The sequence below is a fragment of the Lagopus muta genome, chromosome 2, assembly GCF_023343835.1.
Source record: "Lagopus muta isolate bLagMut1 chromosome 2, bLagMut1 primary, whole genome shotgun sequence".
Taxonomy (NCBI): domain Eukaryota; kingdom Metazoa; phylum Chordata; class Aves; order Galliformes; family Phasianidae; genus Lagopus; species Lagopus muta.
The window spans coordinates 42,496,821-42,512,754 of NC_064434.1; the positions used below are offsets into that span (position 1 = coordinate 42,496,821).

Genomic DNA, 15,934 nt, shown 5'->3' on the forward strand with positions numbered 1-15,934 from the left:
TAAAATGATTGAAGTAACAGCATGTTAATTGTTTAAACAAAGACTACAGCTCACACATAATTCTACAGGAAGAATATTTCCCTATCATGTTTATACTTCTTCCCTGCAACACAGCAGATGCTTTGTGTGTTCAAAGAGTCAAAAGAAAAGTCCCATCCTACAATCTAAAGTGTTTATAGGATAAATTTTCAAAGTACCTTAGTCATATAACAGTATAAGACATCTTAGAAATAAAAATCTGTCTCCTCCTTTGAAGTGTAGTAGCTAGTAATACAAACCGAACACGTCTACAGCTTTCTACTACTCCCATATTTACTGCAACAACATATGAAAAAACAGTCAACACGAGCAAGTTCTTACATAAGGTAACGTTTTGTCCAATATCTGTTTAATCCATCATGCAAAACAGTGCTATCTGTGATCTAACCCACAGACATCACTGCATAACTGTCAATAATTTGAACTTACTTACATCAGGTGTAAAGCATGTATTTGTACACTACTCATTGTTTCTCTTCCTACTATCACTTTCATGACTTCGACAGAATACAGCACTTACTGTATTTCACAGCATAGCACCAATATATCAGTGAGCTTTTCAAAAGATGCTGGATGCATTTGCAGGTTACTACAGTTGAGCAGATCAGTAAGTGCTAATGATCTAGAAGGGAAATACCCTCAAGTATATTAAGATAAATTACCTGCTCCAAAATTTTGGGTGTATTTTACACTGATCATGTCCATAATTCAGTAACTTTTTTTTTTTTTTTTATTAAAGTAAATATTCAATTCTGATAGCCTTCTAGGAAACTGGAATTACTGCAAGTGAAAATCTTCTACACTGCCTACACAGCACCACATACCTTGTGCTTTACACACAGAACAGTGTTCTTTGTTGTTGTTCTAAGGAAAGTGACAGAGAAAAGAAATGACACTACATTGAGAAATTACTTGTTTGGGTACACTGGCATTGAGAAGAGTTATTGGAGAGGTAAAGTCTTAAGACGACCATTAAGGCAGCTTAAAGCATCAGAAGATCAGAGGCAAGCTATATAGTTACATACTGTGTTAGCAATTACAACTTTCTTCATCATCTTCCTGCCAAAAAGAGTATTCAGCATGCCTGGTCCCTTTCAGAACTGACAGAACATCAAACACTGCATGAAATCCACAATTTAATTAGACATTTTATGCAGGATGCATCTTACAATGAAAAACTTAACTCATGAACTGCTGGATTCTAATCCTGGAAAAATCACTGTTACCATTATTTCCAATCAAAGGAAGGGATTTTGACTTTCTGAGTGAACATTCTGACGCTACTCTAACTGTATTCAAACAAATAAAAGCTGCCACACTTGTTGAATGCGCTCAATGAAAGATTTCCTCTTAATTCCCATATGTGCATAAACTGACAGCCTAAAATCATAAGCTTTGACATTCCTACATGCTCTGTAGTTTCAGAAAGTTGCCAAGTTCATAGTCTACATTGCTTTGTAATGAACTACTTTACACTAAAAAAAACAACCAACCAAGATTACAAAATCACAGAATCACAGAATGGCCAAGGTTGGAAGGGACCTCAAGGATCACGAATCTCCAACCCCCCTAGATTAGACAGCCTACCACTTCGTTTAAGCCAGTTTAAACTCAACCAAGAAGGTTTAAAAGTATTAGTAAGAATTTGTACAGTGATTCAAGTTACTTAATGCATATGGAAAACACAGGAACATTTACTACTCCCCGAAAATAAAAGTGTTATATATTTTATATTTAAATTGATTCTTGACTGAAAAGTATGTTCTAAGATGTCTTCTGCTTTGTATAAATGTTTTCAATTACAAATCTTAGTAGTGAATAAGTGACTAATTGAAAAAATGGTAAATTACTGCAGTCACAGAGCTGTGCCTGTCTAGAAGCACAATGCTGCCAAGCCATAATATCACAAAAACTATTCTTTCACTGCTGTTGACACTGTTTTTCTGCAATATTTTGGCATCTTAACTTCTTTTTGCCTCACATTAGACCAGAATGACTGATTCCATCACTGTGGAAAAGGCACAAGGCATTTTTATTTATTTAAAATAAGTAAACAATAACTCCACTCGCTAGACACGCATAATATCAGACTGAAAGATTAAGCGGAAATGACAGCTAGGATAACAAATCACCAATAACTTCAGGTAAGAACTTGTGTCAGAAATAAATATTTGCATGTGTAAAGAAGCAAGTTCTGAATTTTAATAATGTTATCTGTAGTTGCTTCAACAGCTGTGCATTTTTTATTCTTATTCAGAAACAAGTTACATATTAAGAGAGATTACCTAACTCTTAGGTTCATTTCATATATCCTGTTACCCGCAGAATGTGGCCAATAAAAACAGACTGGCTCTTGGAAATAAGCAACAAAATAAGTACTAAAAGTACTATAATGGAGCACTTTTTATGCATGTAAACATCTAATATTCCATAGCCAGAACAAGCCAGTAAGTCAGTCCGTGCAACAAACAGCATCTCAGGTAGGAAGGAATACATGTGAACTGCAGGGTAAACATTGTCTACCATCCGCAAAATGCAAACAGGTGAGTACACAGAAAACAAGTCTCAGAGCAGATTTAGTCCAACTCGTGATTATTATTCTGCATTACTGGGATGCCTACAGGCCACAAAAGCTAGTGATTACAGCAGAAAACAACAACACGTTACAAACAAAATTGCTTGTGCACCTAGGCCTCTAATTCTTAACCCCACTATTCAGTGTTACTATTCTATTTTCAAACTCCAGTTATGCTTCTTCCTAATAAATAAAAGGAAATCCAAAAAACAACCATTTGGTTTTGCAATAACCAGTGCAACTCAAATAAATTTAATCATTCTTATAATTTAAATGCTGCTAAATATTTCTGCAGAACTTGTCAATAGCTAGAGCAGTCTCTTTTTGTACTTTCCTACATACTTCTTGTTGACACATTTTAACATTTTGAACCATTAATTTATACTCCATATATCATTAAAGACAATTAGTGTGATACTCATTTGGATTTCCATAAATACCTCTGTTATTTATCAGCTACAAGCAGAATACAAGATTGTTTAAATGAAAACTGATACAAATTGATCTCTAAAACAGTGAGAGGGAGACTTTCCATTGAATTAAAGTGTTATCACAAAGATTTCCAAAGGAGGAAATTTTAGACACTATAAATGCAATCCTCTGTTACAAACCAGTTCAACTGACTTCTCTCTGTTCCTTCCTGATTCTGTATGAGTTCCTAATCTGCCCACACACAAATTGTCCCAAGCAAAGCTGTTCTATCACATTCGTCCTGAGCTTTATGATGAAACAATACTAGTGTGAAAAACAACAGACTTCCAGATGAACACAGGCTTAAGTTTGTAGCTTTCTTTTCAGCTTAGACTGTGAGAAGGCCCTAAGGTAACTATTTTGCACTTGTTTATGACATTCAAGATTATGCAACACTCCATATGAACACCTAAAGGGTACATCTGCAAATTGGTACTCTGATGGCAGACACAAAAAGGAGGAAACTTAAATGCTGATAAAATTTATTCCACAACAGGGCTGAAACAAGACATTTCTACAAGCCCGTTCCACTTGCAAAATAATGGGAAAACAACTTCTAATTTACATCTGTAGCTGAGGCTGTCCCTGCCATTGAAGGGCACAGAATTTCACGCTACGAGGCATTTTCTGGAAACAAAGTGGGAACTTTCAAGAAACTCTATGCTGAACCAGGATCGAATCAAAATTTATTAGACTTACCTCTTGTATTTATTTAAAATAGCTTTAATCATTTATAATAATTTCCCTAAAAGCACTTGTTACATTGTTGCTAGCACATATAATTTATCCTTGCCAATTTCTTTGATAGAATGGATATATCATTCTCTTAGAAACCATACTAGAGCAGTTCTCTCAGTTAATACACAAAATGATTATGCAGACTTAATCTTCCTTTTCTTGACCAGCTGAGTAGTTTACATAGACTTGGTTGAAAACTGTAACTTCTCCCCTCCGTTTGCTTCAGCTAGCCTTCATTCTCAGCATTTCAGCAGTAGGTTGTAAAAGACATCCACAGATTCCTAAGAAACTAAATGGAAGTTCAAACTCTATTCATCTGAAATGAAAGTAAAATGAATAAATAAAAATCAAGACCTACCGCAAGCAGTCAATGACGATATGGAAGATAACTGGTTAAAGTTATACTCAAAAAGAATAATACACTCAGTAAGTACAGAGCTGCATCAGGCGAGGGTCAGGTTGGGTGTTAGGAAAAGGTTCTTCACCAGAAGGTGGATGGGCACTAGCACAGAATCCCCAGGGCAGTGGCTGTATTCCAAAGCTGCCAAAGCTCAAGAAGTGTTTGGACAATGCTCTCGAACATATAGTTTGATTTTTGGGTTGTCTTCTATGGAGCCAGGAGTTGGACTTGATGCTTCTTAGTCCCTTTCAAGTCAGGAGATGATTCTGTGTGTGTATATACACACACACACACACGCATGCTTACATGCATATAATATATGTGTGTGTGTGTATACACAGCAAGTTGCCCCTTGATTTTTAGCTCAACAATCTAAAGTACCCACGGTGGGGAGGGAAGGAAATGAACTATGAAGATAAACTGTTTTATCTGCTTGAAGTTTATCATCTTTCATTTGAACTTGTATTATGTAAGGCTGTAAATACAGCAATGTGATTTATTTTTCTATTGTAATAATTCTTTCCAGCCTCTCTTCAACATTCCAAGCTATGCCGGACTTCTCCTGTTTTGCTGTACACCTTTGACAACTTTTCTATTTCACTCTAAGTTATTAGGACATGAACAACATTCCAAAAAAAAATCTCTCTCAAGCATTTCTTTAAGCAGTCTGAAGAAAAAGTGAACTACAACTAGTAGTTCTCTTCATTAATCTCTTCATTACGGTGATAATATTTTTTCCTTTGAGTCTGTCTCATACTGCTTCAAACTATTGCACTGCTGACCTGCAAAGTCACATCACAGTTCCAAGTGCAACACATACCACATTACAAATAGAGCTAATTGGTGATCTCTGAATGGAAGAGCTAAGTAATTTGTTTTTACGTCTAATATTCAACAACAACAAAAAAAAGGTAAAATGAAAAGGAGTGTGAGCATGCTCAGTGTGCACCTATCTAGAATTACCAGAAATACTGACTGACATGAAGTGATGGGAGTAGCAGGACTAGCTCTGAAGTCAATACACAGAATAAATCAAATGATCTTTCTTCCCCAATACCCTATTAAAAATTATATATTTTCAGTAGCTGCAGAAACTACAGTATATACCTGAGCATGACCCCAAGATTTCGTGTGAAACTATGAAAATAACTTAGTTTATAAAAAGAATGTTGAATAGCATGTAAGATACACAAACCTGCTCTGTGAGTCAATGTTTTCACTTACAGACATGTGTACCCATACTAACCCAAACTGATTTTCTTACCTTTCCATAATTTAAATGATCAAGAAAATATAAACAGGAATTGTCATAATTAATACTTACATCAAAATTAATTAGTATCTTAGCTGAGGCTATAGTTAAAATGAAGCCACAACTAGAAGCATAAACACATCTGGAATGAAGTTAAAATTTTACATAGTTGGGCTTATTGCAGTTATTTCTAGAAAACAATATTGAACAATTCTAGGTAGCAAATAGTTAAAGACTATTCCCCAAATAACATATGGGCAACCACTCATACCTTCCTTGAAGTCTTTCATTGAACAGAGCACACTCTGTGAAGCAACTGCAGTTCTAGCCTAACTTCCTACATAATTAAGAATAATTTACCTTTATTACAAACCTACAGAGAAATATGGCAACTATTTAGGTTAGTTTCCCCATGCACACTTTTTGAGGATCTTTACTTGCTCATCTTCTCAAGGGATGAAAGAATCATTTAAAATGCCTCCCTTTATCATATTATTTAAATTGGCAGTGAGCTTCCTTACAATCTTTTAGGAAAAAAAAAATTGTGTAATAGCAACAAAAACAGTTATTACAATCATAAAAACCATGTGAAAGCTAAACTTATTTCAAATGTTTGACAAATCTGAAAAATATACATCTAGTTAGAAAATATCTTTTACCAAAGCCAAGTGATTCAAAATCACACAGAATCACCCGGGTTGGAAGGGACCTCAAGGATCATGTAGTTCCAACCCCCCTGCCTAGCAGGGCCACCAAACATACACATTCAGATCAGGTTGCCCAGGACCCCGTCCAACCTGGCCTTGAACACGTCCAAGGACGGGGCATCCACAACCTCCCTGGGCAGCCCGTTCCAGGGCCTAACCACTCTCCTAGTAAAGAACTTCCCCCTAACATCCAACCTAAATCTTCCCTCCTTCAACTTAAAACCATTTCCCCTAGTCCTGCTATTGTCAGCCCTTTTGTGTAATGTAATGTAATGTAATAAATAAATGTAATAAATTTGCTTAATTCTAACACTTCAGGATATAAAACATTGTTTCTACTTCTACAATGCCTTCTAAAAATGTATCATCCAGTTCATGTTGATTTTACGTCCATTTCAAGTATGTTCCTATCTCACTATGCAAGTAGATGCACAATTTGCTCAGCCATCCTCACGGCCTTTGTCTGGACTCCTTCCAAAAGTTCTGCATCTTTTTCACACAGGGGACTCCAGTACTTAACAAGTGGCTTCACCACAGCAGAAGTGAGCACTCTTCCTAATTCAGCCAAGAACACCCACCAGCATTCCTTGCTACAAGGGCCCATGGCTGAATTCCCTGCATTTTCTGAACTTACAAGTTACCTAGGGGGAACTTTAATCACTGTGTGGAGAAACTGAGAATCTTGTGAGATATTCTTTTGCCTCTGCTTTGTAAGTTCTCATTGTAGATACACTCAAATCCACCTGCAGGGTGGCTGCAAACTGGGTAAATTAAGAAAGGCCACAACAGAACTACGTTTTAAAACTTTCTGAGCAAGTCTGCAGATAGTTGAATTCCAGTGCTGATGAAAAATATGGATTACTTTACAGTAGTTCTTCTGTGAAATTATTCCATGTCCACAGAAAATCTTCCTTCTGCAAATTGCCAAATTATCTACTGAAGAATGTAATTTACTCTTTCTTCTGCTCTCAATGAAGAACTTCATATTTTAAGGTTTCTTTGGGAAAGTCTGAACTCTTTGATGGTGGGCTGAAGATATATACCTGTTGTTTAAGGTGTGTTAAAGAACACCATTCAAGTGCTCTTTTATATGGTTAGTGGCTTGAAGGAGCACAAGCAGGATTATTTGGAAAATGGTCCCAAAGCCTGTTGTTCAATGAAGGCTTAAACACCAAAGCCATGTTATTATGGTTTCCATAATATGGAATTAACATAATAATTAACAAGTGTGAAATAGTTCCTGTAAGTCTGCAAGATGCCTCCTAACACTGCAGAGGCTAAAGGAGACTCCCTAACCAATTCTTGCTTGTATACTGAGGCAAGATTCATAACAGTATCATTAAAAACACTATGTTGATGTGGCCAACCCTCTTGGTTTTTCCTGAACAAATGATGAACTCTCCTTAAGGACTCTTCCTAATTAAGCATTAAAATATATAGCCCACAATACACCAAAATATGCAGCAGAGCTTCAGTCAGAGATGAATGCAGTTATGGGCCAGACTGGAACAACACAGCACGTTGAATATTGACCTGAGAAAACCCTAAGCATTTAGGAATGTTCAAAGGATTGTCCTACTCTTACAAGCAGCAACATAAAAAGAACCAGCTGTAAGAGCTGTGCAGTCTAGCCTCTGGTTTAAAAGCATCACTTGTAGATTCAATAAAACATAATAACAACTTAAGTTCTCAAGAAAACACTGAGAACATATTCACTCACTCTACAGATTTCCACAGAAAAACCATTTTGCAAAGGGTGAAAGACAGAGATCAAGATCACTAAGCCACCTATCACTAGCAGAGTAGATGAAAAACCTTGAAAAACTCATCTAAAGACTAATAGTAAATATATTCAACTAACTGAACCTTACCAGAAAGGACTAAAAACTTCTAGAACTAAAACAAAACATGCTGTAAACAAAAAACTTTTACCTATAGCTTTGCTTCACAATGATAAAAAATAAAAAATAATAATAAAAAAAATCGAACTGCTTTGTTTTATAGGTGTTTTATTAGATACCATCTGTGCTATAGCATTTCTGACAGACAAAGAATACATCTGTCATACTGAAAACTATGCAGAATGTGTTGTAAGAAAAAAGGAAGAAAGGTTTGAAAAATTATGGTCATCCAGCTGCTTAACAAAAATGGTCTGAGGAAAGAAGATAGTTTGGGGCACTGAAATCAAGAGACAGAATATCCTAAATATCTTTTTTTTCTTTCTTTTTTAAGACAAATTGGAACAAACAACATCCAAAGCAAATGTGCTGTTACACTCTATGGGTCATTTTTAGCAAGAGTGTGTATATATACAATCAGAAGTTCCAATACCAGTTCCATGCAAAATGTTACAAGATGCATAACAAACACAGTTGAACTCCATCCTGGCTGTAGCTTTCTCCCTCAAATGATCTATAAAATTTGTTTGTAGAGATCTACATTCTCTAAACAACTGAATTAGCAGTATTTAACCTCAAATAAATTGCACAGCTCCTAGAAGAAGAAAAAAGTCAACATTCAAGAGTGATTTCATACATAAAAGCCAAGCAGGCAGCAGTCAGTAAGGTCAAATAGTAACAAAACACAAACAGTACATGCAGTTCCAAGAGATGGTTTTGTTGAGTGCTGGCAAGACAGACGCCTACAACATAAGCATATGCTCAAAGTACTAAATTTCCTGTCCAGAAGAGAATTCATATTTGCAATTAATAAGGTATCTGATTCATCAGTAACAAAAAATTAATAGCGCTTTTCACACTTGCAGTACTGTGGTTTGCATACACAGAACTAAGCCTTAATAAAAGCAACTGAGTATTGACTAGCTATGAAGAAAACAACTTTAGATATGGATTTACATCCAAAAAAGTAAATGTCATGTCATTTGCTTTGAAGTGCTGAATTTTACACTAACTTATATGATACTATTATTCTATTTACATATTAAAACCAGTAATTCTTCTGAATTTTCCGCAATTAGGATCAGCTAGAAGAAACTTATGATTATGGGTAGCAAAACCACAAACATTTATGCTTGTTAATTCATAATGTATTCATATGGAATGGTGCCACACCCTAGTTCCTCATAGGCCTATTTCATTCCACACTTACCTGTGTACAACTTACTTTCAGAGTTCAGGAAAGTGCAAACAAATATGGGCACTTTCTAAACAAGTGAACGCTTTCTGTATTTACTGATCCTCAGTTTTGTGCAGAAGTTAACCCATTTTGTTTACATTTTTCTTTTTCCCCTGGCTATTCCTTGGCAGCACAAGAGAAAAATCAAAAGAATAAGGCTACAGACTGCAAGATTCAGGGAGCTGATTAAGTGCGTAAAGCGGCAAATAACTTTGCATTGACAGAAGTGAGTGAAACAGAAGATGAACAGATTTAATTATCAGAAAAAACACAGTAATATAATAAAAACAATTGCATTTAAATGGTAGAATCCAACAGTAAATCTAAACGCACCTAATTCAATTGAATTATGGCTTCATTTAATGCCATCATTGCAACCTCTCAACACATTCACCTTTAAGAGCTAACATTCAAAGTTAAGGTGAACAATGCAACTTTTTTTTTTAATTGCATGCATCATTGCAAGTTCAGGATGATATATAAATATACAAGCAACTCTTTTACTAAAACAATTTAGGGAAATAGAGCCACAGCAATTCAAATCTCTTTGTTTGAATTTGAATCTATAACACGATCATTTACATTAACTTCTTTATATACAAATTCATTATCGTAAGTCTACTTGTAGAAAAGATGAGAAATTAAGTATTCTGCAAAAACAGCTTACAAAGTAATCTATCAATTTGTGGTTAAGGAGCACATAAGATATTTGGAAAGATGACCACATTTTCAAGTCAGAAATAAGCAATCTTTTTCCCCATTAAAAATGTTAATTATTTCATCACTACTTAAAATGTGATTTACATTCTGCTTACAAAAAATAAGTTGATATAATTATTTAAAAGTGAACTTATAAACTGCTGGCAGACTGCTGATTTTCAACACACTCAGACTATTCCAGGACCTAAGAGTATCTGATAAAGGACTTAGAATTAAATATTGTCCAATTTTCCCCAACAGACAGAATACAGCAAATCCCTAAATAGTCTTGAACTAGTTATACACTTCAGAAACTGAAGAAGCTATTTTTCATACAAGCCAATACTATATTATTTTTATGCAAAGTATGTCTACATTCAACTGAGAAGTATTATTATAGCTCCTACTGACAAACCCAAGGTAATTTAAAACTATCTAGCATGGTAACAATTCAACCATGGCTCAGAGAAAATACCCAAATGGAGGTTTTATAGCCTCCTCTCTTCTGCATTTCCCTCCTACATCTTATGCAACTTCTACAACAGCTTTGAACTAGTTAGATTGACAGCTTTACAGACAGCTCAGGCATATTTACATAAACTTTAGTTACCATCTGACAGCAAATATAATTTCAGAATTTTTCTTCTACTCTGAGTACAGCCCTCATTGCTGCATAGATTCTTAAAGACACAAGGCTGATCCTGCACATAGGTTCCATAAAGTCTCTTCACAGTAAACAAATTTGCATAGTAGGTTATGAATCTTCCTGCTCATGCAGAATTTTCCACAGAACTTTCCTTTCCTGAGGCCCTATGAAGCATATTTGCCCAAATCTTAAAAACTTTCTCATTCACAGAGCTTTCATTTTTGAAGTAATTTAAAACTGGTGAAAATATGCTACTCTTTCTTTGATGTTGAACTACCAGCTATTAGTATAGCCATTCTGTGTACTCAATTGCTGATAAACCAGCAATGTTTTCTCCTTTCCAGCACAGAAATTCAGTCAAATCAATGACCGTTTCACATTATTTTGTTATCTACACAATCTCTGCAAAAGAAAAATTTTGAAGAAATAAATCAGCCTATTACCAGTGAGTTGTTTACAAAAAGACTACTTATGCATTAAAAGATATAAAGTTAGATATGGTATTACATAGAAACATATTCAAGAGCTTTTTGCATAAGTCAACAAAACCGGCTATGTTGTGTTGCCCTCTTCAGGTCAGTAGCAGTCATGGTTTTAGTCCTGCTTGACTAGATATTGAACAATCTTACAACAAAAGGTAAAACTGCCAATCTGTAGTTTCAAGTAGCAGTTAAGTCTATTCTACCTAAACTTGAAGTATTATTTCTACAGGGTTTTCAATCAAAACACTTAAGCAGATCGTCTCTACTTTGCCTGACCTTCAATACCAATCTTGAAGATTTTCAAAGTATCAGCTGGTGTTTAAAAAGACTATGAAACAAATTCAGCACTGGTAAGCAAGTTTAAAGAGCTCCACTGGTGTGCTTCACGAAGTAAAATGAAGCTACGCAACTCACTGTTAATGAACACATAGGTCAGAAAGTCAGAAAGCTTTACAGAGGTGGAAGGCAATGTAAAACTTAGAAACTGGACAATCTATTACCTAAATATTAATTAAATCTAAAATGTATTTAGACATCTCAAAGCCACACCTTTGACATAAAGAGGAAAGCGCTCAATTAAACCTGTATTTTACAAAGTATGGTGAATTCCAAGCACGTTACTAAAGCGAATACACACTGTAACAATTTGTAACTGGGAAGTCTAATCATGACATCAAGATTCTTAGGACAGACTACGGAGCGAAGGAGGGTGAGAGATGGGCAGGAAGCAACATGCAGAGCAACCAAAAACAAGTGGGTGAGAATGACCTGGTGAGAGTGCGGGCAAGTTGGCGTGACTCTCTGATATCAAAACTCCAGGATGAGTACAGACTAGGTGCACAACAACAACAACAACGAGACTGTTCCCATCTGCAGTGCCAGACAGCATGCAGTGGTTTACCAGGGCAGCCTATCAGCACCTAACTGAAAGGCACCACTTCAGTGCCTGGAGCCAGAGGTCCTATTGCAGATCGAAGGAAACTTCTTGTCAATTATCAGCCTCACAACTGTCCAATTGTAAAATGCAAAACCCACTAATCTTAAACATGGGGACTATGACCTCAAGACAAACTAGCTATAGTACCATACCAGAAAAGCAGCACTCTTGATGCATGATACGCTCACAGCACTGTGATTATTTTCTCTCTTCAAATGAAAAAGGCATTCTATTCCAAAGTATTATCAGAGAAAAAGTTTTATGCAATTGACATGTGAAGGCAGTAGCTTATATCTCTGAAGAAATGATGTGGGGCATATTTATTTTTGAAACATCTAAGTAAAAGTGACACCAAAAAATAGTCACTGCTTTTAAACTAACTCTGCTAGAAAAAGTTTCCACGTATGTGAAAGCTGCAACTGTACAAGTTCCTCAAGACACTTCAGACTATGACAGTTGCAGTAAAAATTGCCAAATCTCTTAGCTAACTTAAAATTGCATTAGTGACATGTAATCTTATTCTTCATCTTCTGTGGTAGATGCTAGGATTCCAGTCCAATCTTAGCTGCTGCTCTTAAAAGAATTAGTGCTGGACAAAGGCTTAAAATTATCTGTGGTTAGTTTAGTTCTGACTTACTCAAGTACTATGTTAGTATTTTTGCCATCTTTCTCCCCTACACACCATCATATTTGGATACCACAAGAGGTATGATTCATATTATTCTTTAGAAATGCTTTTTAATAGATAAGCTTTACAAATGAGACAGCATTTGAGTTTTGAAGATATACTTTCCAATGAAGTTCTCATATCAGATCTTTATTGCATTTCTTTGTCTGCATTTTTAGGAGTCATAAAGACTGTTTTTTCTTAGCTACCATCAACTAAGCACTTCTCTGAAGGAAAACAAACTCATATATAGCCAAAAAGAACTCATCAATCGCTACTCCCTACGCAGTTCCCTTCATAGAATTTTCCTCTATTTTTGGGGGGATAATGGAAGGTAGGGAGAATAAGAGGAGGAATTCTTCCTATTGAAGGCAATGTCTAGTAAATTCCTGTAATCCAACTGCACAGGTTTATTTAATCAACAGAGCTGTTGTATAAGAATACGCAAGGGATGAATGACTTTAATACAAATTTAATACAAACCCAGACTAACTGTCAGATATTTATGTAGGAATATGAAAATTACCAACTAGAATGCAAAGCTGACTTTTCCTAATAAGAGAATGTGAATGCTGTTGGGATTGAGGTTAAATAGATTTCAAAAATACCTCTGATTAATTTATTTCAGTATATGCAAATCTGTCACTGAGTACAACAAATTTATGATGAAATTATAGAAATTAACTTCCTGTTTGGAATCAAATTATCATCTCATCTTTCATGCTTTCTGAAAATTCCTCTAAATACCACCTTTATAATGAGCAGTTGTCAGTGCACAAAGCAACAAGACAAATTAAAAAAGCTAGGAACACCTGCAGCCACCTTTTAAGAAAGAGGAACATTACTGAAAATACTTAGAAATGTTAAGAACATCAGCACTGAAAATAATATACAGCAACTTTCTCAAAAGCTGTCTCAGCATCATCTTTATTTATGTTTGGTCTTCTACACTTAATCAGATATTTGGGGTTTAAACTATTATCAAGTACAGATTTCCAACTGAAAAAGCTAACATAAAGATAAGCACTACTGAGTAAAAGTATAAAAACAGAAAGCAATTTTTTTTTTTTAAGAAAACTTTACTAGCACAAAATATCACAGGATATCAAAATTTCACTCAAGTTTTAAGTCCTCTATCTTACTCGAAAAACAAAATTTTCACTTGATGTACCCATGCATGTGCTGTGTTTTTGTTTTGTTTTGTTTTTTTACAGAAAACAAAACAAAAAACTCTGAGAGAACAACAATTCAGTTGTCAAACAGAAATGCTGAGCAAAGTGCTTTTCCTGAGGCATACTTTTTGATACCTAGACTAACCTTGTCATCTGCCATGATATCTGACCAAAATAACTGATTTCCGTTCTCAACCTAAGGTTTCACTATGACAGTAAGTGTCTTGTATCTAACATTAAAAAATATTTCAGTCTCATAGCAACATTGATAGTCTTTTACAGATTTTGATTTACCATTTACCATACAAAGCAGTAATAGATAATTCACGAGATTTTTTTTTAATGTGCCAGGTGTAAAACAAATGTAAACAGCTGAAGATGCATCAAAGCCAGATCAGAGAAGAATTCTAATTGATAGGAGACTACATAGCTTTTAACCATGCTTAGTTCTGAAGTTTATCATGACCATAATGCTATGAAAACAAAGGGGACATAAAAAACTGAGATGTATTCCTTGGAATCCTTATAAACAAAGTGCTGAGATTCTCTGATTCTATGAAAAACAGCACTGGAGTGATAGAGATCAGAGTAAAAAAAAATAATCAAAGATCGTTTGGTATTATAAAGTATATAATAAAAGAAAAAAGGTAAGAATTGGACACAAGATCTATGCCTCTAAATTTCTCTTTGTAACACCAGCAAGAAAAGAAGCCTACACGGTAGTTAAAGGAAAAAGTGTTGATTCTCAAGTGTTTCATTCAGCCATTTCAAAGCAGTTGCATCCAAAGTAGTCCCCATGTTCAGTTTTTACACATCAAACTACCATCTATACTAGCTTTAGCACGTTCTCAAGTATTACTCATGGCACAGTGAATGGCAATTGTCTATTAGAATAAACACAATCCAGCTTGTCTTTACTAATTCATACAAACTTTCACCTTAATGTTAGAAAAGGGAAAGTATAATTATGAAAAGCCAAGATAATGACATAGGACACCTTAGGTGAAGAGTTTGATAAAATTGGTTTTATTTTGTTATCTCCTACCTGATAAATTCTAAATGGGATGTACCGAAATCCACTATCTTCTGGAGGATACTCCATGAGTTTTCGGTTTATAGCCCAAAATTGCTCAAATTTATCTGTGAAGGTAAAAGCAGATTTTGTTAATACTAGCAACATGCCTAATTCTTCAGCTACAAGAGATAAATAAGGCATGACTGGAACAGCATGCAAATGCAAACTTTTCTTACAGGAATTCAGTCTGTACAAATTTATTTTCCCCATATTTCTCTTCCCTATTTAGTCTCAAGCCAGAGAAAAGCCATCTGCATTTTCCTATGAAAATGGTGACATGATGACTTCTAGTAGGTCTCTCTTTCAGTTTAAGTCACATCACATCTCCCAGTGCTAGAGAAATAATGAGCCACTACCTCAATTAATAGTGTCTGCATCTACACTCTTGGCTAGTACTGGTCCACACTGCCTCCCAGTTTGTTAAAAATACCCACTTGTTCCTAACTATAGGTGAGCTATAGGTGCAAAGCATGGACTAACTAAAAAGAAGGCAAAAAATTCTCAGAGAGTTTACATTTGGATATGTAAGTATTAAAATAATCCCCAGTGATGTATGATCTAATCAGAAAGTATACTGACAGTTTCACAAGGCAGCTTGGAAATAAATTTTTGTTTGAAAAACATTTTTTTTTTTGTTAACATTATCCATATAACTAGGTTTAGCAAAACAGTGATAGGCAGCACACCATTTTCATCCTGTTCAGACAATACAAGAACTGAATAGTATACTGTGCTTACAGTTTGTTAAGGTCAACACAGGTCTAAAGTAATAAGTTTTCTTTTATTTATTTTTAACAGGTTTAAATCAATTATTCAATTCAAGAAAACCAATAGAAAAATTAACAGAAAGGAATACGAAGGGCTACGATGAATAAAGCTGCCACGAACCTCATGGAGAGGCAGCTTTAAAAAGAGAAGAGCAAGAGATAAGTTTCCTTA

The 15,934-nt window shown here is 35.2% G+C and overlaps 1 protein-coding gene across 4 annotated transcripts in view; it reads right to left on the reverse strand.

Moving 5' to 3' along the window:
- Positions 1 to 15,934, reverse strand: part of ATG5 (autophagy related 5) — a 74,679-nt gene that overhangs the window by 31,008 nt on the left and 27,737 nt on the right. For all 4 annotated transcript variants that reach the window (XR_007374977.1, XM_048935611.1, XM_048935610.1 and 1 more), the window contains exon 6: positions 14,966 to 15,060. Coding sequence is in view for 3 of the 4 variants with exons in the window: in XM_048935611.1 (XP_048791568.1) it covers positions 14,966 to 15,060 (95 nt within the window). In the remaining variant the exon portion in view is untranslated. The remainder of the gene's footprint in view (positions 1 to 14,965; positions 15,061 to 15,934) is intronic.